Source organism: Monodon monoceros, unplaced genomic scaffold, assembly GCF_005190385.1.
Source record: "Monodon monoceros isolate NGI ecotype Baffin Bay Population unplaced genomic scaffold, NGI_Narwhal_1 Super_Scaffold_6, whole genome shotgun sequence".
In the NCBI taxonomy this organism is placed as follows: domain Eukaryota; kingdom Metazoa; phylum Chordata; class Mammalia; order Artiodactyla; family Monodontidae; genus Monodon; species Monodon monoceros.
This window is the reverse complement of record NW_021703783.1, coordinates 39,606,852-39,629,378: the sequence shown is the minus strand read 5'-3', so window position 1 is coordinate 39,629,378 and position 22,527 is coordinate 39,606,852. Positions and strand designations below refer to the sequence as shown.

Here is a 22,527-nt window from a genome sequence, read left to right as displayed (position 1 = left end):
AATTGTAGTCTCAACCTGGGGGGCACTGGGAATTGTAGTCTCAACCTCCTCCAAGATGGTGGCCTTTGTAGACCAGGAGGTTTCTGAAGGCCAGGGCTTCTCCCAGGTCAATTCAACAACATGCTAGGCACTGGGACTGCGTTGATGAACAGGAATTGCCACCCTCACAGAGCTTATAGCCGCACCTGGAAAGGCAGACACCAGGTAAGTAATTGCACTGACACTTTTGAAACTGTTTCACCTGAGAATCAATAATGCTAAATACCATCACTGCTTCCTCCTCCTTACTTCAACTCTCTCCCCTTCTCCCATAGCTTTACCGCTTTGAGGAGAAGCAAGAGCACATTACTCTGCCGACACCCCATGCCCCGTCCTCTGAAATATCCCCAAAGCTTACGGCTCTGCTGAGTGCAAATTCTGCTGAGTTTACTGGATCCTGCTGAGCATGCTTGCGATAGGATAGGGGTGAGGCAGAGCAGGCAGGATTATCTCATTATTTGTAGGATTATCTCATTATTTACAGGATTCTGGAACTCTCCACTGTGGTTTCTAAACCATTAGATAAGAAGCCCGCTTCTTTGGATTAAAATAACGTCAGAGTTTCCTAACTGAAGGCTGAAAAGCAGAAACAAGTATTCATCCAATGTTGGCTTTCCATGTTGTAGCAATTGTTAAATACAGAGGGAACAGTGGTTAAATAGGAATGGATCTTTCTTAATGTCCTTTAATTCTCTCACATCATTCAGCGCCAGCCACTCACTGTCCTTTGATTACAGCAGTTCTGTCTCATCAGCTTTAGCGAAGGGAGTCAAATCCGACGAAGCCCTCCGAGAGGAATCCCGGAGCCCCAGTACTCCTCCCCAATTCCAAGCACAACAAGATTCAGTTCCGTACACATTTTTTGAGCATCTACTTTTGCCAGACCCTGCGCTAGGCCACCAAGGTAACCAATAAATCACTGTTGCATTGCATGGATAGCTCCCTGCTCTGATGTTTTTACCAGGAATAAAATAGGCCTGTTGGAGGTTGTTCGTCTTTCTTTCTCAACTGCTACAGATACTCAGAGAAATCTTGTCTTGGTCTCCAAGTGAAGAATAAAATTTGCTAAGGTTCTTAAGCTAATATTGATATATCTTATCTTGGAATTCTTATGATCTGCAGTTACTTACCTGTTATCTCAAAGTATAAACTATAAAGCTTAAAGATGTTCTATCAGACAATGACCTCAATGGGAATTAAAGAAAACAGGACAAATGAAGCTGTTCAGGAGCTGAAAAGTAGTTAGTTCAGTATTCTTTTTACGTGATACATTCTCAAGATTAGTCTAGGTTTAGTCTAACTCCTTGCCCATATGTGCAGATGTGAGTATTCCAGGGGAATTTCAGGTTCCCTTCTAGGGATTCTCCTTTCACCACAGATGCCCCTGCCCATCTCTCTCTCTCTCTCTCTCTCTCTCTCTCTCTCTCTTTCTCTCTCTCTCACACACACACACACAGACTAGAAGTGGTATGTGGCTTAAATGACTCAAAAAAAAACAAAACAAAAAAACAACTTGTTCCAAGGACACCAGAGTAATTTGAGTCTCCTTATCTCAGGGACTCTGATTATTACTGGGTTAGCCTGGGTGTGTGGATTCTGAAGAACGGCAATCAGGAACAGTACGGATCTATAATGGGACAACTCAGCTAAATCAGCATGAATCAGATGAAGAAGAAGCATGCAGAATCAATCAGAATCTTGTGAGAGAAAACCTGGTCACTGAATCTACTGCCAAAGAAATCAAGAGGAGCCTGGAATACAGACCACAGTTGGACAGAAAGCAGACAGTTGCGAGGGAACTGCAGTGTAATGGGAAATCCTCAGCAAGCCAGGCTGTGTCACGGAGGAGCCACCTGCTACGGAGTTCAGGCTCTGACGGCTACGCTGCTGCAGGCACGCTATGATTCAACAGTGGCTGCCCTTCCCCCGGGCACAGAGCGCCAGCGTTAGAGGGGTTTCAGCTTACCTGTTCACTCGTGCAATATATTTATGGATATATGGGGATGTTTAAAGCGAAGCAGAATTAGATATAATCACAATGCACGGTACACTTGTCCTTAAGGGAAAACCAAAAGATCTGTAAGTAGCTAAAAAGGAAAAGAGGAAGGTAAGTTTTGTGGTCGAGGGCAGGAGGGGGGGTTCCATCATTTTCTGTCATCACAGTTCTTCCGTCTCTGTCCCTCTCTGCCTCACGTCACCCTACTGGCTCCTCATGGTGCTGATTACAGAGACTTCTTGACGTCCTCTAGCTCGCTCTTACGTTGTCCCTTCATACTTCTTACCTATCTGTGTACAGTGCTGGCAGCGGCTTTGAAGTCCTTCCTGGATTCTCCGCATGTACATCTGAAATGCTGGTTTCTATAACCAGCAGACTCTATTCCTAAAGCTGAGACAATTTTTGCGAAACTCAGACCAAGGGACTATATTTATATTATCATGCACACTACATATTTATAGCTCAGCAGCTTGGCCCAGCATCACAAGGCACATACCTTCTACCAGTGTATTTGTAACAACGCTCAATATACTGTTGATCCTGTCCTTCCGCCCATAGGAGGCCAATTGGTCCATGGAAACTAAGAGAGATCCAGGGCCTTTCTTCTTAATTTCCACCTCGGTTGTAGCCTGAAAAAAACAGCAAGTTGGGTGAGTAAAGTCTTATCAACGTTAAGGCTGGGCCTTAGCGGATATAGTCTAGAGTGAGCGAGAACCTATGCTCTTCCTTAGATCTTTTTACTTTGATCCTACAGTCCTGTTCACCTCAAGGAGTAGAATGAAATGAGTTGGCCATGGATCATCCTTAGTTCCACAGATGACAAGACCAAGTCGTTTAAGTGTGTATAAAATCTACAGTGAACCCAAGAGTCTGGCTGGGATCCAAATACATCACCTGCTCAATGTACGCAGAGAGTAGAAAGACCAGATCCCCTGGGAAAACGCCATCAGAAGCAGACCCTCCTGTCCTCCTCTCATATCCACAGCATTTGGCTAGAATTGGACCACATGATAAAATAAGTCAAATTCACCTGTACGTGAAATTTCATGAAGGGCCAGGTCCCTGGTCACACTGAGTATTACAGACACAGTTTCCTTCACTTGTAGGAGCAGCATCATTCTACCAAGCTGTCCCTTCCAAATGTCAAAACTGGGCCTAACTGAACGTTAGCAAGTGGAAGTTCTACTCCAGATCTCCTCCAAGCCACTGCAAACAAGAATGGTAGGTTTTGCCATCTTAATTAAACACATTGCCTCATGTGTCTTTTTACATTTATCTTGTCTTTTTACATTTTTATTTTATGAGTTAACCTGAAACTTTCAAATTCCCAACCAAATAAAAAGGGCAGAAAACACCATCAGACCGGTAAACGAAATATTTTGTACACGCTCCTCCTTGGGCGATACCAGTACGGTAGATTACGGCAAAGGGTTTCTGAATGTCCCTAGCTTGCGCTGTTTGTGCCAACCTGAATATTCTACATCAGATCAGGCTTAATGGGGTGGCTTAAAACCTAGCTTTCTAGTTAACCATGCTGTCCACTGTAACACGTCAACCATATAAACTTAGCTGCTCCTTCCATGTGAAGGTAAGAGGACAGAGACAGTCACCACAGGACAGGGAAGACATGTGTTTGTATGAAGCTAGAGAAGTATCTGTCTGATCAGTGACAGAAAGTTTTGAAAAGAAAATAATCATCTCTGGAGAGTTTACATCAGAAAGCCTTTCTATTCTTACATATATTTAGATTTTAAGAACTGTACTGAAGAAAGTTCCTGGCAGATTACAATTTATCCCATCATGGTGTTTTATCAAATAGTTCCACTGATTCAGAGATGTGGTTTACCTTAGGGTTTTGTTTGTTTTGTTTTATTTGTCTGGCAGAGCTACAGAAGAAATGGAAAAGAAAAAGAACTGGTTTCCTTGGGAATTCCTGGATGCATTACTATACAAGCATCTGTATTTGTAAGAATGACTTAACCATTAGCTCAGGTCATGATACAGTATATTTCTTTGAGAAATCACTTTTTGCTACAATTCCCAGCCTGATATTCATGACATTTAATAAATGAGTTAAACTACTATATTTAAAAAATGACAAGACTTCCCTGGTAGCGCAGTGGTTAAGAATCCGCCTGCCAGTGCAGGGGACACGGGTCCAAGCCCCGGTCTGGGAAGATCCCACATGCCGCGGAGCAACTAAGTCCGAGCGCCGCAACTACTGAGCCTGTGCTCTGGAGCCTGCGAGCCACAACTACTGAGCCCACGTGCCACAACTACTAAAGCCCGCGTGCCTAGAGCCTGTGCTCCACATCAAAGAGAAGCCACCGCAATGAGAAGCCTGCACACCGCAACGAAGAGTAGCCCCCGCTCATTGCAACTAGAGAAAGCCCGCGCGCAGCAACGAAGACCCAACGCAGCCAAAAATAAATTAAAATAAATAAATAAATAATTAAATTTATTTTAAAAAATGACAATCATCTAAAAATGAACACAGAAGTCCCAATACAATGGACATCCTTATTTCTGACATTTATTAATTCTAGATTTTTATTGAACTGCCCTTCCGCAAATCTACAATAGATAGATTTTATAATGCTGACCCCCGAGGTACTGGAAGATCTAATGGACTGGCTGGTTCATCAAAGAAGGATGAAACTGCACTTAATATGGCTTTGGTATTAGTGTAGCTTACTGTCTTTTGGGCATGCTGGATGTAATAAGATATAAATTCTTCAGGCTTTAATAACACCAACCTTAAAAAACAAAATTAATGAAAATTCTATCTAAAAAGACCCAGTCAAATCATTATATTATCATTTGCTGACACCTATTCAAAAGATAAAACAATTTTTAGCTTGGATAAAAAAATCCACAAAAATTAAAGAAAAATTTATCCCCAAACTTAATATTAAGATGGAACAATGACTATTTATCTCTTTCTATGTAAAATGAAAGTAAACTATAGCAGGGCTATGTGGAGACAACTTCTGAAATATTAAAATTTGTTCCATAATCCATAATGTGTTATAGAACTATAATCTATACTGTACAATTGCTTAAATTTTAAAAAAGAAACAAAAGAAGATGCTGAGAAATGAACATTTCAAAGCCCATACTTAGGAAATTCTAGAAGGTAAAAAGAGAAATCCATTAATTATCTTTTTACAAAGGCAAGAGCACTTAGCATAGATCCAAATAACTGGTTCCATCAAACGTCTTGGTAATAATAAGATATCCAGAAAAATTCCCACATATTTGTAAATTAAACAACAGACTTCTAAAGATCTGTGAATCAAAGAGTTTTGCACAGGGAAATTTAAAAAATACTTTAACTGATGACAATGAAAACACAATACATCAAGATTTATGGGATGAAGCTAAAGAAATTGTTAGAGAAAATTTTACAGCTTAAAAAAGATATAAGATCAATGCTCGAAGCTTCTGCCTTAAGAAACTAGAAAAAGAGGATCAAATTAAGCCATAGGTAAGTATATGAAAGGAAATAATAAGAATGGAAATTAATGAATTAGTAAATGGACAAACAACAGACAATCAAAAAAGGTCAAATGCTGGTTCTTTAAAAAGATTAATAAAATTGATAATTCCCCAGGCAAGACTGATCAAGAAAAAAAAATAGAGAAAACACAAATTATAATTTTCAGGAGTGAAAAAACAGGATATCACTATAAATCCTATAGACGTTATTAAGATAATAAGGATATGTTGTGAATAACTTTATGCCATTTCATCTTGGATGAAACAGACAAACATATCCAAACACAACTTATAAAAACTGACATAAGAAGAAATAGAAAATCTAAATAGCCCATATTAATTCAAGAAATTATAATAAAAAATCTTATCACAAAGAGAACTCTAGGCCCAGATGGGGCTCCATAAGTGAATTCTATCAAATGTTTATGGAAGAAATAATACTAATTTTACACAGATTCTTTCAGAAAACAGAGGTTAAGAGAATACTTCTCAACTTCTTTTATAAAGCAAACATAACCCTGATACTAAACCTGACAAGAACATTACAAGAAAAGAAAATTAGAGATCAATATCCCCCACCAACAGAGATGTGAAATCCTTAACAAAATATTAGTAAATAGAATCCAGCAATATATACAAAGGATACTACATCATGACCAACAGAGTTTATCCCAGGAAAGCAAGGTTAATTTAATACTAGGAAAAAGGTCAGTGTTATTCATCATGCTAACAGAATAAAGGAGAAAAACCATGTGATCATCTCACAGATGCAGAAAAAGAACATTTAACAAAATTCAACACCTCTGCATAAAAATAAAATTCCTCAGCAAGCCACAAATACAATGTAGCAGTTTCAGTCTGACAAAGATCATCTATGAAACCTATAGCCAACATCATGCTTCTTGGTGAAACATTAAATCCTCTTCCTCTAATACTGGAAACAAGGAAGGATGTACGCTTTCATCAAGTCTATTCAATTTTGTATCTAAAGTCTTAGCTAGTGCGATAAAGCAGGAAAAATAAATGAAGAGCATAAAGATTGCAGTTGCTGTTACTCACAGAAAATATTACTGTGCATGTAGGAAACACTATGGAATTTACCCAAAAAACCCAAACAACAAAAAACCCTCCAAGGCTAATAGAACCAATACATTAATTTATCAAGGTCATGAGATATAAGGTTAATATACAAAAATCAACTGTATTTCTATATTCTGGCAACAAATAATTGAAAATAAAAATTTTAATTATACCTTTTACAATAGTATCAAAAAATATCAAATACCAAGGAAAAAAAATCTAATGAAACGTGTCTAAGACCCCCACTAAAAACTAAACAACTTTGCTGAGAGAAACTTGAGAAGACTTAAATCAATGGAGAAATGTACCACATTCACAGTTTGGAAGACTCAATATAATTAACATGTCCATTCTCCCCAAAGTGATCTATAGATTCAGTACAATCACTACCAAAATTCTGTGTTTTCTGAAAAAACATATATTTATGTATAAGTTTTTGTGTGAACACCTGTTTTCCTGGGTATATACCTATGAGTAGAATCTCTGAGTCATCTGATAACTCTATGTTTAACTTTATGAGGAGCTGCCAAACTGTTTTCCAAAGTGTCTGCACCATTTCACTTTCCAACCAGTAATGTTGGCTATTGTTTCTTGTGTCAGACTATGACCAGTTGAAGGGAAGAAAACCTGGAGCAGACTCTCTCCCATGTAAAGCAGCTTCATCGTCACCTTCCACATAGAATCTGCTTGGGATTCTGTGAGGTATGTCTCTACTATTGGCTCAGCTGCCCAATTCTCATCACCTGGAAGGTGGGAAGGAGGTGTCCTCCTCCAAGCATGCTGAGACCCAAGGACCAGAGGAAAGATCACATACTCACTCTCTCCCCTCCCTTATTTCCTGGGGTCATCTTTTGAGGGGGCGGGAGATGAAGGTGTATATTTTTATTTGTTTCGTTTTCTTTCATTTTGTTGGGGAGGCAGGAGGAGAACTAACAACTTTTTAAAGTCAGGAGCCTCTCTGCCTTTTAAAAATTCAGCCCCTAAGGAGCCTTGGTGCAAAACTATCAGTAACAGAGGAAGCCATTGGGAACCTTAATTACTTTAAACCCAATACAAATTTGTTGCATTTCTCTTAACTCAAACACAAAGTTTATTAGGCCACTGACTTCCAACCTCCTAAATTGTAGCTGTCCTTCTCAAAGAGATATTCTACCGTGTCTGCAGATGGCAGGTTCTGCCCACATTTCTATAGATCTATCCAAGGAATCTCAACTTGTTATTGATTCTGAACTGCTTTCACAAGGAAATACATAACTGGCAACTTACCAGCCAGTCACCTTTCTTGGGACTAAAATTTAGAGCATTTTAGAAGTGGGCTTAGGACCCAGCCATTTATCTCCTGTTTCAAGCCTTTCTAAAATTTTTGCAGTATTCTGCTTTAAAATACTGTGCAATAATTTCTCCTTCTCAAAGGATCTTTGGAATCTTAGAAGAAATCCGACCCTCTCCAAGTCAAGCAATTCAGCAGAAATCCCACTGTCTACTTCTCAGGCTACAAAGGCCAAAAAAGTATAGGGAAAGGAATGGAAACTGGCTTTCTGAATACCAAGGATGGGCCAAGTAATATGCTTCACATTTTATAAATGTTATTACATTTAATCTTCAAATAGCCCTATAACAACGGTCTTTTTTATCTCTTTTTTACAGATAAGGAAATGGGCTTAGAGATGCTCATTTTTCAGGATCACTTGAGTAAATAAAGAACCCGGGCTTCGTAGTTAGCATAGCATAATGGTTAGTGGTTAATGCTGTGGAGTTTGATTGTCTGGATTCAAATCCTAACTCTACTGCTTACTGTGCAATCTTGGACAAGTTGCTTTACTTCTCTAAGCCTTGGTTTCCTCCTCGTAAAATGCACACAATAGTAGTATCTAACTCAGAGGGCAGGAGCTGTGAGCATGAAATGAGATAATGCTTTGCATTTACAACATGATTTCTGAGTTACGTGTGTTTTTGGATGGTCAGTGGCACCTGCTTCCTTTACGAGTGAAGAGCAATGATTTTCCAGCTCAGAGATGAAGACATGGGGAAAGTCCCCTTATCCTCTGCTTCAGCAAAACGCAAAAGTTCTCAAACTATCAAAAAATTATCGCCACTCAATCACAACTGAATAGTTAATGAAGATGTGAAGTAGTTTTTGAGGAGATTCTAATGAGGTGATGTCTGGATGTCTTTTTTTTCATAGGGAATATCACATTTCTTAATTTGAGCCTAAAGAAAAAAAAAAAACAGATGTGGCATAGCCCAAGCATTAATGTTGTGTGAGATCAGCTTATGGACCATCAACGGCTCCTACACCAGTCCATAAAGCATGAGTATGTAACTGGAAGCACTCTGATGGTTCAGGCGAGGACAAGTTCATCTGTAGCTGCAGACGCATCCAAAACGTTTTGACAGTGAGAATCGCTATCTTCTCGCCCAAAGAGGTATAATAATTGCTCACTTGGCCCAGGCTGCATATAACATTATGAATATATTAATTCCTTCTAAGAGAAATGACTTTTCCTACTTCCCAAATAAGCAGTCAGGAAGTTCTCTTGGCGTCAGGAAGACCTTGGTTCCATTTCCACAAGTCACTAAGTCTCTGAGTCTATCTGTTGATTGGATAAAACCACCTACTGAATGGGGAAGTTATAAGAATTAAATGAGATCATACATATAAAGTGCTTAGCATAGTGTCATCAGAACTCAGTCTATGGCAGCTATAAGTATTAGGCCCATTGTAGAAAACTAGAAAGAACAGAAAAGTGTTAAGGAAGGGAAAAAAAGTCACTAATAATTTCCCCTTCCAAAGGCAGCTACTGTTAACTTTTAGTCAGTCATCTTTTTTCTATATGCAGTTTGTCTTTATATAGATGATATCATACCACACAAACTATATGCATTCTGTTATTGTTTTGTTTTGTCTTTTTGGCCTATTAATGTAACTTAGATATTTCCCCATACCATTAACAGCTAGGAGGTGCTTCTTTATGGCTTCTAACAAAATAATTTTTCCTCGTTATGAAGCCCTTGGGAATGATACAGTCCTACCTACCTCATCTTCCTGCCACTTTGGGATCTGACCTCCTGGCCTTGGGAATCCTCAGGTCGGTCACCATCATCACTTGGGGCTACTGCAAAGCATCTCCTAAGTGCTTACAGGGTGTTGAGTGTGCAGGACCCCCAAAACCCCAGAGGCAGCGTTCTGTCAGCCACAACGTAAGGCAGCGCAGACAGCCTTACATTCCACAGCCATCTGCTCAACTGCCTCTCAAATTTATCTCCCACACAATATAACAGAAGCTGCTAAAAAAACAAAAACAAAACCCGCAAACCCGCTCAGCTGCCTTTAAGCTGAAGTTCAAGCTCCTTCTTCCTGGATACCTTTTCTAATACCTTCTCTTCAAAGAAAAAGCAAGATATATTACTTCGCTTAAATATTTTTTAAAACTGCTAGGATATCAAAATTTACTTTCGTTTTCAAAATCTGAATTATCCCCACTGTACTGTCCATGCTGATCCACCCCTCATTCTCCATTGATATCATCTCTTGTTTTATTAGAGAACATAATTATCTAATTACGGAGCCAAAAAATTTACATCTAGACATAGAACCAGTGAAGATCAAAAATTTATATTTCAAGTAAAGACAGTCATTCATAACAGTTATTCTGGCCAACTACCTAGCTTGGAGGGGGGCTTTGGAGCCACCGTTTGTTGTCATTATTGTTCCTATTACGCTTGATCCGAAACAAACAGTTCTCCAGAAGAGCAATGGCCACGTGACTAGGCGGAGAAGACATGAAAATTAACTGAGAAAGAGGAGACTGAGGTTTCTGAAAGGTCTGTCAATGATGAGCTGTGTAACCCCAAGGAGTACAAACTCACTGAGCCTGTTTCCCCACCTCAAAAACAGGAATAATCAGCTCCATTTTGTCAGCCTTATGGAATTTTAATTCGAAACAAATAAAGCATGCAAAAGTAATGTGTACCTTGTAAAGAGCTACACAAACATAAGGGGGAAAACATTTTGCTTTTAAATAAAAAGTCAGGAAGAGAAAGGACAACATCAAATATCCTGTCTTCTGAATTTAGGACAGTCAACAACTGTCCTAAAGTGCTAAAAACAGATCATTCTGAATAAGTCCATCCTTGATTGTCCAAATTTCCTCCACACATGCATCATGCTAATTAAAGGGCTGGCTATCTTCATGCTGTGTTAGAGGAAACTGAAGTGTTGCAACAAAACAGACTGACATGCTATCTCAAGAAGCTGAGACCGGCTAAGGAGGGACTGAGGAAAGTTAAGGAACTAGAGGTAGAAAGGATTAGGATCACTAAGGTTATAAGAATTTAAAACTAGAAAAAAAGGTATACACAGCTTAGAATCTAAAGAAATGTTAAGGGATGGCTTTTCCCAAAGAGGCGAGCCATTATCCTAGCCCCTAGACAAGCGATTTTGTGAAGCTATGATACACAGCTCCTCCAGAGCTTGACATTTGATTACATTTAAAATTCATCTTTCACTTCCCTTTTCCTTCCTCCCCCATATACCATGTGTTCTTGCCCTGACCACCTACCTTCCCCTCCTTCGATTTATTTACATCTCAATCCCTTTCAAATGTCTAGGTCCAGTTCCCCACTGGTTTCCTTAACCTCTCCTTGCCTGGCTCTCCCAGTGCCTACTTCCTACCCTCAGCCTCACCCATGCACATTCCTCTTTGGAAAAAGAGGAAAAATCACATCTCACTCTTGTAGAGGAGACTAAGAAAATTATTCAAAGCTATGTTACTTTTTTTTTTTTTAAATAGGAAGACAAGAGCTTTAAATTCCAAGTTGTTTCCCTAAGAGGAGGGAGGACGTAGGGGGAGAGAAGCAATGATAGTTCCAAACCCGCTCAGACTTGGTCATTGGTGACGGCAGAGGCCCTTCTCATTCCATCCGGGCAGGATCCTCTGGCCAGAGGCATTCAGTCAAAGCAGGTGTGGGGAGGAAAAGAGATAAGCAGGCAGAGACGTGCAGAGATGGAGAGAGAGAAAAAGGGATAAAATAAAGGAAAGAGTTGATGGGGAAAGGGCCAGAGTCAGAAACAAGAAAGGAAGATGGGGGAAAATGGAGCAAGGAATAAATAAAAAGGGAAAACAGGGCGAGTAAAAGAGGAGGGCTGAAGAGAGAAATAAGAACAAACCAGGAGGGAGAAAACAGAAGTGGTGGGGGGCCGAGACACGAGTTGGGATGGAGCGTGGAAGAGAGGCCGGGTGGAATGGACAGAGCAGGGAGAGGAGAGAGGAAGGGAGTGGGAGAGCAGGCCATGCCTAGCCTCGGTCCACTTTTTTACTTCCTTACACTGTCATCAGTGGCTGCCTTATCTATTGTCACCTCTGGCAGGAGACGCCCGCTGATGTGGGAGCCGGGGCCGCCGATGAGGGACACCACACCGTTGCAGTCCACCGTGCTGTTGCGCTTGACGCTGCGCCGCAGGCTGGGGAATATGCGCGAGGAGCGGCTGCCCTGGCTGTAGCCGCTGTAGCCGCTGTAGCTGCTGCGGCGCTCGCGGGCTCGGATGGGGATGAAGAGCGAGTCCCGGCGGCCCTCGCTCTCCTCCACCGTGCTGTGCTCGTCGTCCGCAAACTCGTTCTCGGAGCCCGGGTCCCGGAACCGCCCGGGCCCCCTGAAGCTGAAGATGCTGCTTTTGCTGTTGTGGCGGGACAGGAATGGGGAGCCCGGAATGCTGAGCAGTGACTGTAGGGGCAGGAAGAGAGAGAGACAGAGAGGGAGGCATGAGACAGGAAGGGGACCCCGTAGAGGCTGAACAGAGGCTGTCAGCTTCCCCAGCCTGGCCCCATCCTTGCATTCCTGTTCATCAGAACACAGGTGTTTCCAGAAAGCACTTCTGGACGTTGAATTTCTACTGCTTTTCAACACCCATCATTGCTCACTTCTCCTTGCCCCATAACCTTGCAATACACCTGTCTTTGACCTGTTAACTATTAACAAGTTCTATTCACTGTTCACCCATGTATTGAAAGGATGCTTTTATCTCATGCTCTGTGTATCGAATCCACCAGGAAATACATTCAGTGTCTATTTCTCATTACTATGAGCTCACCTGGAGTGTGCCTTTAATCTACCAAGTTAGATTCTATGCCACACTTGGCAAAAGGAGAGAATTTAAAAGTGCCCAGTCACTTGCCACTCTCTCAATGGGTACCACATGCCCTAGAGGCTAAGAACTATGCCAATAGTTTTTTAGTTCAGTTGAAAATGGTATGTCCCCTCCTCCTCCACTTTAAAGTCAACGTTTCTTTCATGAGAAGTTTAAGTATTTGTAAATTATATAATTCCCAGCATTGACATTTTAAAGTCAAACTTGTATTTATCACTTAGAAATTTTTCATCTTTTTCTCCTTCAGCTCATACTTCCATTCCACCTGCCCTAGAGAATTTTATGCTAATGTATATCTTTATGCTTTAATGCATTTTACTGATCACCTTTCAATACTTTTCTGCAACAAAAAATTATAAACTGTACTTAAAATTAAAAAAAAATTTTCCTGTGACCATGAGTCTCCAAGAAATTTAAAAAATTCTCCTGGATTGTGTTTTTATTACAATTCTCATTAATACAATTGATCAGAAATATATTCTACATTTTATAAGAAATTACTAAGCTTAAAAAGAAAATTTTATTAAAATATATCTCAATGAGATGAATTTTTTTTTCCAATTGGTGTTTTGGTGTTTAAATATTTGTAGATAGTATTATTTATTATTAGAATCAAACATGGCTCAACAGCAACCCCTCTCTCCCTTCTAATATTATTTAGATTTTAAGTGCTGAGAGACCTTATTCATGTAAATGGTACCTTGGAACAGAAGAATATTGTTATAAACAGTAATGTCACTCAATTCTTTGAACTCCTTCTAAGTCATATACCAAAATTGTATAGAAAGCTGTCAGCAAAATTTATCTTAATGATCTATCAGCTGACAATTAAATCAAGTCCTCTTTCAATTGTGTTGAAAGCAAAGAACTGAAAACCACCCAACTTGCCAAAGGACTTGTACCCAGTTGATAGAAGTATTCCATTTCCTGATTCCTGAGGATATCAAAAAGGCCTTATTTATTATTAACTAATAATTATATCGGTACCTCTTACAGGGGGTTATTCTTTTACTTTAAAGGAACCATATTTAACCCAACAGAAAAGGTTGGAATAACCAAAATATTGTCAATTTCTATACATCACTGCCAACATTAATTTTTTAATAAAATGACGTTATCACATGCTTTAAAGATATTTTCATCAAAACCTTAAAGCCACAGGCTTAGCTCATTTAATTTACAAAAATGCCCACCATATGATCTAATTAGCAAAGCCAGTCCCCAATGTCAAAGCAATTGGCCAAATCAGACTTATTTTCATTGGAAAAAGTATGACTTCATTTTTAATTTTTAATAAATGTATTAATATGTATCCCAGTGACATCCATCTTGCTCCTGAACTTAAAACATCCCATTGCCCCTGATTATAACTCTATATTTCACTCTTATTAGAAGTATATAAGAGATAGGTAAATTCAGAAAGCCTTACAATGGGTTTGTTTCCTAGATTAAAGAAAACTTTTTAGACCCTAATATTTTCAACTGTCCCTTTGTTTCGCACCTCCAAAGATTTTTATATCTTAGGGCAATACACCACTTAGGATTTGGGATGAGAGAGAGGTATGCCTTCCTTTTGTAAAGTGGGAGAAGGCTGACTGTGAAAAGAAAAGTGGAAAAGAACTGGTGTGACTTTGGACAACAGGCCTCACCCTAGGCATAGGAAAATGTAACTTAAAGATCTGGAAATCAGGTTCCTTAAAACCGTGCTTAGAAAGTCTTCAAGTACCCTGAGGGGATGCAATCCCAGTTTGAGGACCTCTGCTCTAAGAGAACAAAACCTGACAGACAACTGACCTCAGACAATCCTCCTTGCTACCCTGAGATACTCAGTTTGCCCAATCATGGCTTGGAAGGAATTTCAAAGTAACTTTTAGCTATATAAGATTTTTGCCTTAGAGTTTAGGCCTTACCCTTCTGGTAAAATGATTCCACTGTGAAAGTTCTTTGTGGGCTAGGACTCTGCCAATATAGTATACATATTAAAAGTGCTAAATAAACATTTTAAAATAATACTTTTGATGATAACCCTGGAATGGCTGTAGGGCTCCTCTTTAATATTTCTGCCCGTATCTTTTTTTTACCTAGAACTCCACTTCTAGTTCTAGACTCAAAATGATCCCAGTTCCATTCTCTTCCTGTAATGTACAAAGCCCCCATGCCCAGGTGGGTACATTTTTTTTGGATATTTCTAGTTTTATCATACTTCACTCTCTAACCTGTATTTCCCTTGTTATGTAGTCTCTTCTTGCCTTGGTTTGAAGCAACTCACAAATCTCTGAGATAATAAATGAATTTGATTACTGGAAACTTGCATCAAGAAAACCACTTATCACAGATCATTTTACACAAATGTTACTGTTAAATACATACTATATGCCGTATGTAGGCCTCTAAAAAATAGGATTCAGGTATGCAGCATCTCTGACCCCTTTCCTGATCACTCTGACTTGTTCTGCTCTTCTGCCTCATTCCTGCACCAGAAAGGAGGAGCTGCATGGGTTAGATTCTAGAATGTTCACTGGGTCTCATTTATGAGTGGAGGGTGTCACTGTGTATTAAAAGGGCACATACATGGCCATGTTCCTTCTCCATGCTGTTGAGCTGATAGAGGGGTCAGCGCCTCCTCCAGCTTATTGTTTGCTATTCCTCATTTCACATATATGTTTGGGCACCCTCACTGATTCATTCCCCTGAACCATTCACAGATCAATTCTAGTATGTAATCTGCTATTGGTTTGCAATGAGACAGTAAAAACCTGAGAGAAGCATTTAGAAATTTTAATAGCAAGTAGGCATTTTTACAACATCCAAGAATGTGATAATTTTTCTAGAAGTTTATTGCAATTATATTTTACAAGAGTATCGTTCATGAAGAAATGGGAAAGACAAAAACTGGTCCTTCGCTACAGATAGTTTGAGAAACACTTCTCTAAACAATGTGGCTGGCCAGAAGATTTGTTAAGTGTTAGAACGTACCTATGAGTTTTGGTTCCTTTCTTTCTTTTTTTTTTAAATATTTATTTATTTAGGCTGTGCCGGGTCTTAGTTGCAGCATGCGGGATCTGGTTCCCTGATCAGGGATCGAACGCAGGGCCCCTGCCTTGGGAGCATGGAGTCTCACCCACTGGACCACCAGGGAAGTCCCACCTATGATTTTGTTTTAATCAGGTATGGTAAGGTGACAGACACAGAGATAACTGCCTTTGAAAGAAGAGTTTATTACTTACAGTTCCCAAAATAAGGGGGCATGGCATGCTGCACCATGTCATGCCAGGCCACACAGGGCCTCACGGGGGGTGGGGGTGGGTACGAGGGTCAGTCAGGAGGCAGGAGGAGCGAGGGGAAAAGCCTGGCCCAGAGCCTTTGCTGTGGAAGGGATGGGTGAGGCAGAGTATTACTACCGTGTGGGGCTTCTAAGCAAGTCTTGGCAGTCAGCCACGGACTCTAGGAATCCACAGTTCTTTTCAAATGGGGAAATTAGAGGAAGTGAACATTTTCATGCAAAGCAGGACATCTCAGAAGCCCAGCTTTATTTCTGAGCTAGGGAGCAATCAGTGCAACTCTGTGCTGAAGCCTATGGATTAATCAGAGCCCATTCAATAGCAAAGTGTTAATGGTACTAAGGTATTCATTACCTAGCTCAGGATGGCTCTCAAGACAAGGGCTGGATTACAACAAAGCTACAATCACAGTTTTCCCCCAAAAGAGACTGAACTAGGAGAAAGGTGAGATGAAGGTGAGACAGAGATGGTTCCAGGCCATAAAGGAGTCCCAGAAGGGGTTAAATCAGACTTATAAAAGTTCTTCATTCATTTTTCCAACAAATACCTGAATGGGCACAGAAGCAGACCTTGACTTTAGGATTTTATCTGAGAGGGGAGAGGATATGACCATTAGTAAATATAAAACCACATACAGTAAAAAGCAACATGCAAAGAGGTACGTATAAACATAATGGAAAGATGAAATGATAATTTCCAATTGGGGGTGGGATGGAGGAGGGTCAGGGAAGGTTTCTTGAGAAAAGGATGTGAAGAATAAATACAACGTGGACAATTCAGAAATGGAAAAAACAGGGCATCTTAGAGAGGCTGTTTCTGGAGCAAAACAGAGGGTAGAAAAGAAGCATCGTGTATGAGAAGCATCTAGTAGTTCACTGTGGTGTAAGTATAGGGTGCTTGAAGGGGCACAGGGACTGGAGACTGAAGAGGGAGTCTGCATCGGGGAGGGGGAGTGCTATGAATTCCACCCCAAAGGGGAGTTCCCTCTCCCATTCTTCTTAGTAACTACTCTAAACTGTCACTATTGTCTTCAAGCTCCCGAATCAACCTCTCAAACCCTTCGATAAGATTTTTAATTTCCTACATTATTAAAAACTAGAGACTGACAGGTGCCATCTTTCTCTACTTCCTACTCCCCATCTACAAACTTATCCACATACACCCACCTCTCTTGTGCTGGTGTCTTTGGGGGGACAAGGTACCCCCTTTCCTGTTAGAGGCTACACCTATTTTCACATCTCCCAAGACTGTGTTCTACTTTCTTTTCTGTTCTACTCCATTTTTACTTCCAACCCTCCTTCTTCTGGGTTTCCTCTCCAACAGATTATAAAATTGCTTATTTTTGGGCTTCCCTGGTGGCGCAGTGGTTGACAGTCCGCCTGCCGATGCAGGGGACACGGGTTCGTGCCTCGGTCCGGGAAGATCGCACATGCCGCGGAGCGGCTGCGCCCGTGAGCCATGGCCGCTGAGCCTGCGCGTCCGGAGCCTGTGCTCCGCAACTGGAGAGGCCACAACAGCGAGGGGCCCGCGTACCCAAAAAAAAAAAAAAAAAAAGCTTATTTTCACCCACATTCTTTTTTTTTCTTTTAAGATGTTGGGGGTAGGAGTTGTTTATTAATTAATTAATTTATTTTTGCTGTGTTTGGTCTTCGTTTCTGTGCGAGGGCTTTCTCTAGTTGTGGCAAGCGGGGGCCACTCTTCATCGCGGTGCGAGGGCCTTTCACTATTGCGGCCTCTCTTGTTGTGGAGCACAGGCTCCAGACGCGTAGGCTCAGTAGTTGTGGCTCACGGTCCTAGTTGCTCCGCGGCATGTGGGATCCTCCCAGACCAGGGCTCGAACCCGTGTCCCCTGCATTGGCAGGCAGATTCTCAACCACTGCACCACCAGGGAAGCCCCCACCCACATTCTTTAAAGAAGTTTGAATGAGAAGTCTTTACTTCCCACTCAACATGGCATCCACCCTTACCCTGGACTGAAATGTAACTTTCAAGTTCTCAATGACTTCTACTGCCGAATCCAACAGACATTTCCAGTTCTAATCTCATCAAGCATCTCTGTTAAGTTTCAATCCATTGATCACTCTACTGCCTTCTCCCACCCTTGTGCTCTCCAGCCCTCACTGCACTGTCGGTTCTCTTAGCACCTCTAACGACCGTTCACTTGTCTTCCTCCATGAGCTCCATCTCTGATGGCCGTGAACATCAGTGGCCCACTGTTCTTCCACCTGACACACCTCTCCAAGTCATCTCATCCAGTCTCATGGTTTTAATCCCCACCTGTCAGCTCAGGACCTCTTCCCTGAGCTATCATTTGACTATCCATGTGTCTACTTGGTTTCCCAACAAACAATTCAAACTTGGGATGTCTAAACTGGAACACACTTTTCTTCCAAACCTGGAATGTCCTTTCTTCCGTCTTACTGCTCCCTCACCAACACACATGTACATTACTTGACTAACTCCTGTTTATCCTTCATTGATCTTCCCCAGAAAATCTTTGCTGAACCTCCAGGTTGGGATAGATCGGTGCCCTCCAAAACACCCCAGTGTATCTCAATTATGGAATAATATCATCAATGTTATTACACAAATAATTTTTTTAATGTATCTGGTTGCCCCATTACACTGTAAGCTCCCTAGGGCAGGGATGGTGTTCTAACCACCTTTTAATCTCTAGGACCTAGCACAATCCTTTCTTTTCTTTTTTTTTTTTTTTTGCGTTATGCGGGCCTCTCACTGTTGTGGCCTCTCCCGTTGCGGAGCACAGGCTCCGGACGCGCAGGCTCAGCGGCCATGGCTCACGGGCGCAGCCACTCCGCGGCATGTGGGATCTTCCCGGACCGGGGCACGAACCCGTGTCCCCTGCATCGGCAGGCGGACTCTCAACCACTGCGCCACCAGAGAAGCCCCCTAGCACAATCCTTGACATACAGTAGGCACTCCATAAATGCTTGGTGACAAATAATGAGAGATATGTTTTAGGAAGTGATCTGCTGACAATATATAAAACATAAAGGAGAGAGAGACAGACAAGAGTGAATGAAGCTGCAATGGATAACTGCAGTAGAACAAAGTAACACAAAGTCTGAACTAAAACAGGATTAATACGAATAAAAAGAAGGGGATGGACATGAGAGATTCTGCTGTGATAAAATGAACTGGACTAGCAAAAGACTGAACTGGGAGGTGAGAGATGTAAGGGAGAGGCACAATCAATCATCTCTGGGAAACAAGAAAAGACACTGAATACACTGCCATAACCAGGAACTGTAATCTATTCTATACCTTACAAAACTTTCTTTGAAAGGGGGAATTAGGGTTTCCCTGGTGGCGCAGTGGTTAAGAATTAGCCTGCCAACGCAGGGGACACGGGTTCAAGCCCTGGTCTCGGAAGACCACACATGCCGCAGAGCAACTAAGCCCGTGCACCACAACTACTGAACCTGCGCTCTAGAGCCCGTGTGCCAAAACTCCTGAAGCCCGCGTGCCTAGAGCCTGTGCTCCGCAACAAAAGAAGCCACCGCAATGAGAAGCCCGTGAACCACAACAAAGAGTAACCCCCCCCTCACCGAAACGAGAGAAAACCTGCATGCAACGACGAAGACCCAATGCAGCCAAAAACAAATTAAAAAAAAAAATTGGGGAATTAAATGGCTTAAGAATTGGATTTTGGTGGTGTTCTCTGGAATCCAAAAATACCTATTATGTGATGAAATTTATAGTCATACAATGCTCAGTAATAATCCGTAAGTCCTCTCCCTTCTCGTTTAGTTTCCCAATTTATCAAAGTTGGGTAAAACTGGAGGCTTTTAATATATCATAGGCTAATTTATCAGCATGACACTATATAGCTAGAATAATTAATTACTAGAACTTGTTACACTCAAATAAGGTGACCTAAAGAGTTCCATGACTTTTTTTTTTTAACCTAAAATTACATGAAACTCTTAAAAAGAGGTATTTGATCTAAATTCTGAAGTTCAGATGCTAAGAGGAGAAAAGTTCTTCATGACGTTTTAGAACATAAGGCTTGCTGGTTGTGACACAGACTTTACTGCTATGGTAAGTTTGCCAAAGGTGACCAGGTTGTCCTAGGGCTAGCTTTAGAGCAGAGAAGGGAGGGCAGGATTAGAGCACAGGGCAGCCCTAATATGCGAGTAACACTTCCTCCTAAAGGAGAACAGCGTGTAGGTATGGAGAAAAAGGCCTGAGAATGCAGGGATGGGTGTGGAAAACGTAAACCAAAGGGGAACATGAGAATCAAGTGAGATTAGGAAAACCAAAATTTCTTCGGCTTATTTGACCCAGCGCAAAGAGTTTACCTGATTCATGATGGAAAATTTCCTCCCAATTCTGTTGTCTGGTAGCCGAAAGCCCTTCCTCCTCATACCATCTTCTGACTCTGACTTGAACACCTTCTCGGGATCCCCTTTCTCTTCTCCTTCAGAGAGCTCCTTTTGTTTCCTCTTCTTTCTCCTGTTACGTCTCTCTTTGGCACTCTTGGAACTGAGCTTAGAGATTTCAGATGAGCTTCGGGGAGAGCCTGCCCCTTCTTCACCTTCTTCCTCTATGGCATCTTCTGAGACAGTTCCTGCTGAAGTGGCCATCGCCGCCGCCTACGAAAGGAGCCACAGCAACAGGGCAGATCAGAAGCAATGAACTGGAGCCACCCAAAGCCAAGCAATTAGTACAGATCACTTCCTTTCCCACAGATAGGAGAAAAAGGGAAAAAAGGAGGAAGGAAAACCAGCCCGTCAGAGGAGACTGTGGCTGGGGCCTGGTATCCCTTTTTCCTAGCTGAATTTGTATCGTGGCACACGGCCTTGCATAATCAGAGCAGAACGGCATGGTGAGAACTCTGGGGTTTATTCTCTTGAGTAACTCAGACAAGAACGTGGCTGCCACCTTCGTACCAAATGATCCTTTTTCTGGACAACTCTGAAAATCAATGCTAAGAAACTATACTATACATTATGGGCCCAACAATGTAAAAATACATGTATATTTGGATAAAGATGAAAAAGTAAAGTGTTAGGGTGTTGATGGAATCACAAGTTTGGTTTTCAAATTTTACTTTCATATTTTACCTGTATCTTCTTTTCAAGACTTGCTATGGCCACAGAGAATCTCTGAAGGAGACCCTAATGTTTTTCTCAACAAGAAGGCTATGCTTATATGAAGCATTATATAGACTGCTCTGGCCACTTTCTTTTCTCCCCAGCCAGCACAGCAGTTGTACACCGAACAGTTGAGAAATTCAACAAAAGATCATATTCACAAATAATTTGGCCATTAAGACAAATGGGATAATTGGACTGACCATCTGCAGTTGTTACTTGGGTTATTTTAATCAGATCAGTGACTTCTATTTGACAGGGACTGATGCCTAAAAAGATTAATTGGAATGGCAGTCAGGTGGGGCCTTAGTCACCGTGATCTGGCAGGAAGGACCATAGCAAAGAATTGGTCACCAACCTGTGCCTCTTCCTGTTGCTTCTTAAGTTGCTCCAACATTGCTTTGAATTCAGCCTCTTTCTGCTCTGCTTCCTCCAGCGTTGCCTGATTCTGTTCTTCGTAAGCCATGGCCACCACAGCCAAGATCAAGTTCACCAGATAGAAAGAACCCACAAAGATGACCAAGACGAAGAAGATCATGTACGTTTTCCCAGCTGCTCTTAAGGTCTGTAAAGACAAAGAGACAAAGAACACTTTCTGAGTCGCTTGCATCAAACGAATCAGGCTGAAAACAACTCATGGGCTGGTGTTCCTCTGCAGGGGCACTACTGCATTTTTACACTTTTTTTTTTTGCAGCATGTGGGATCTTCCCGGACCGGGGCACGAACCTGTGTCCCCTGCATCGGCAGGCGGACTCTCAACCACTGCGCCACCAGGGAAGCCCCCACTACTGCATTTTGAACAGGACAGTACTTCACTGTGTGGTGCTTCTTCACGCTGCAGAACACTTAGCATCCCCAACGGCCAAATGGCCTCCCCTACCCTCAACTCACAGTAAATGTTGGTAGTATGTCCCATTCATTATGACAAAAAAGTCCTCTTCCACTTCCAAATACTCTTAATATACTCCTTTTGTAGAAAAATGCTTAATTTTTTTTTTAAAGGAAAAATCGCTCTGGGCTAAGAATTACATTTGACTTTGTCAGCTCGTTCTAAAACAAGTCTGAAGAAATGAATACAAGACCTCAGCTCATTTATCTACTGGTCCTCAAAGAGCATTAACAGACAAATTCCATCTCTGGGATCAGGTCCAAGTCATAGGAAGTCCCTATCTTGAGGGACATCCTTCCTTAGCCTGTTGCAATAGGATGAGTTTTTTGTGTGTGTGCGTGGTACACGGACCTCTCACTGTTGTGGCCTCTCCCGTTGCGGAGCACAAGCTCCGGACACGCAGGCTCAGCAGCCATGGCTCACGGGCCCAGCCGCTCCACGGCATGTGGGATCTTCCCGGCCCAGAGCGCGAACCCAT

General features: G+C 41.6%; 1 protein-coding gene across 1 annotated transcript in view; it reads right to left on the bottom strand.

Annotated features, from left to right (window-relative positions):
- The window catches only part of SCN8A (sodium voltage-gated channel alpha subunit 8), a 171,902-nt gene that overhangs the window by 46,016 nt on the left and 103,359 nt on the right, over positions 1–22,527 (bottom strand). Inside the window, exons 10-13 of the mRNA XM_029204589.1 lie at positions 21,518–21,724; positions 20,365–20,658; positions 11,942–12,337; positions 2,532–2,664 (exon numbers count right to left, since the gene is read on the bottom strand). Coding sequence (XP_029060422.1) covers positions 2,532–2,664; positions 11,942–12,337; positions 20,365–20,658; positions 21,518–21,724 — 1,030 coding nt within the window. The remainder of the gene's footprint in view (positions 1–2,531; positions 2,665–11,941; positions 12,338–20,364; positions 20,659–21,517; positions 21,725–22,527) is intronic.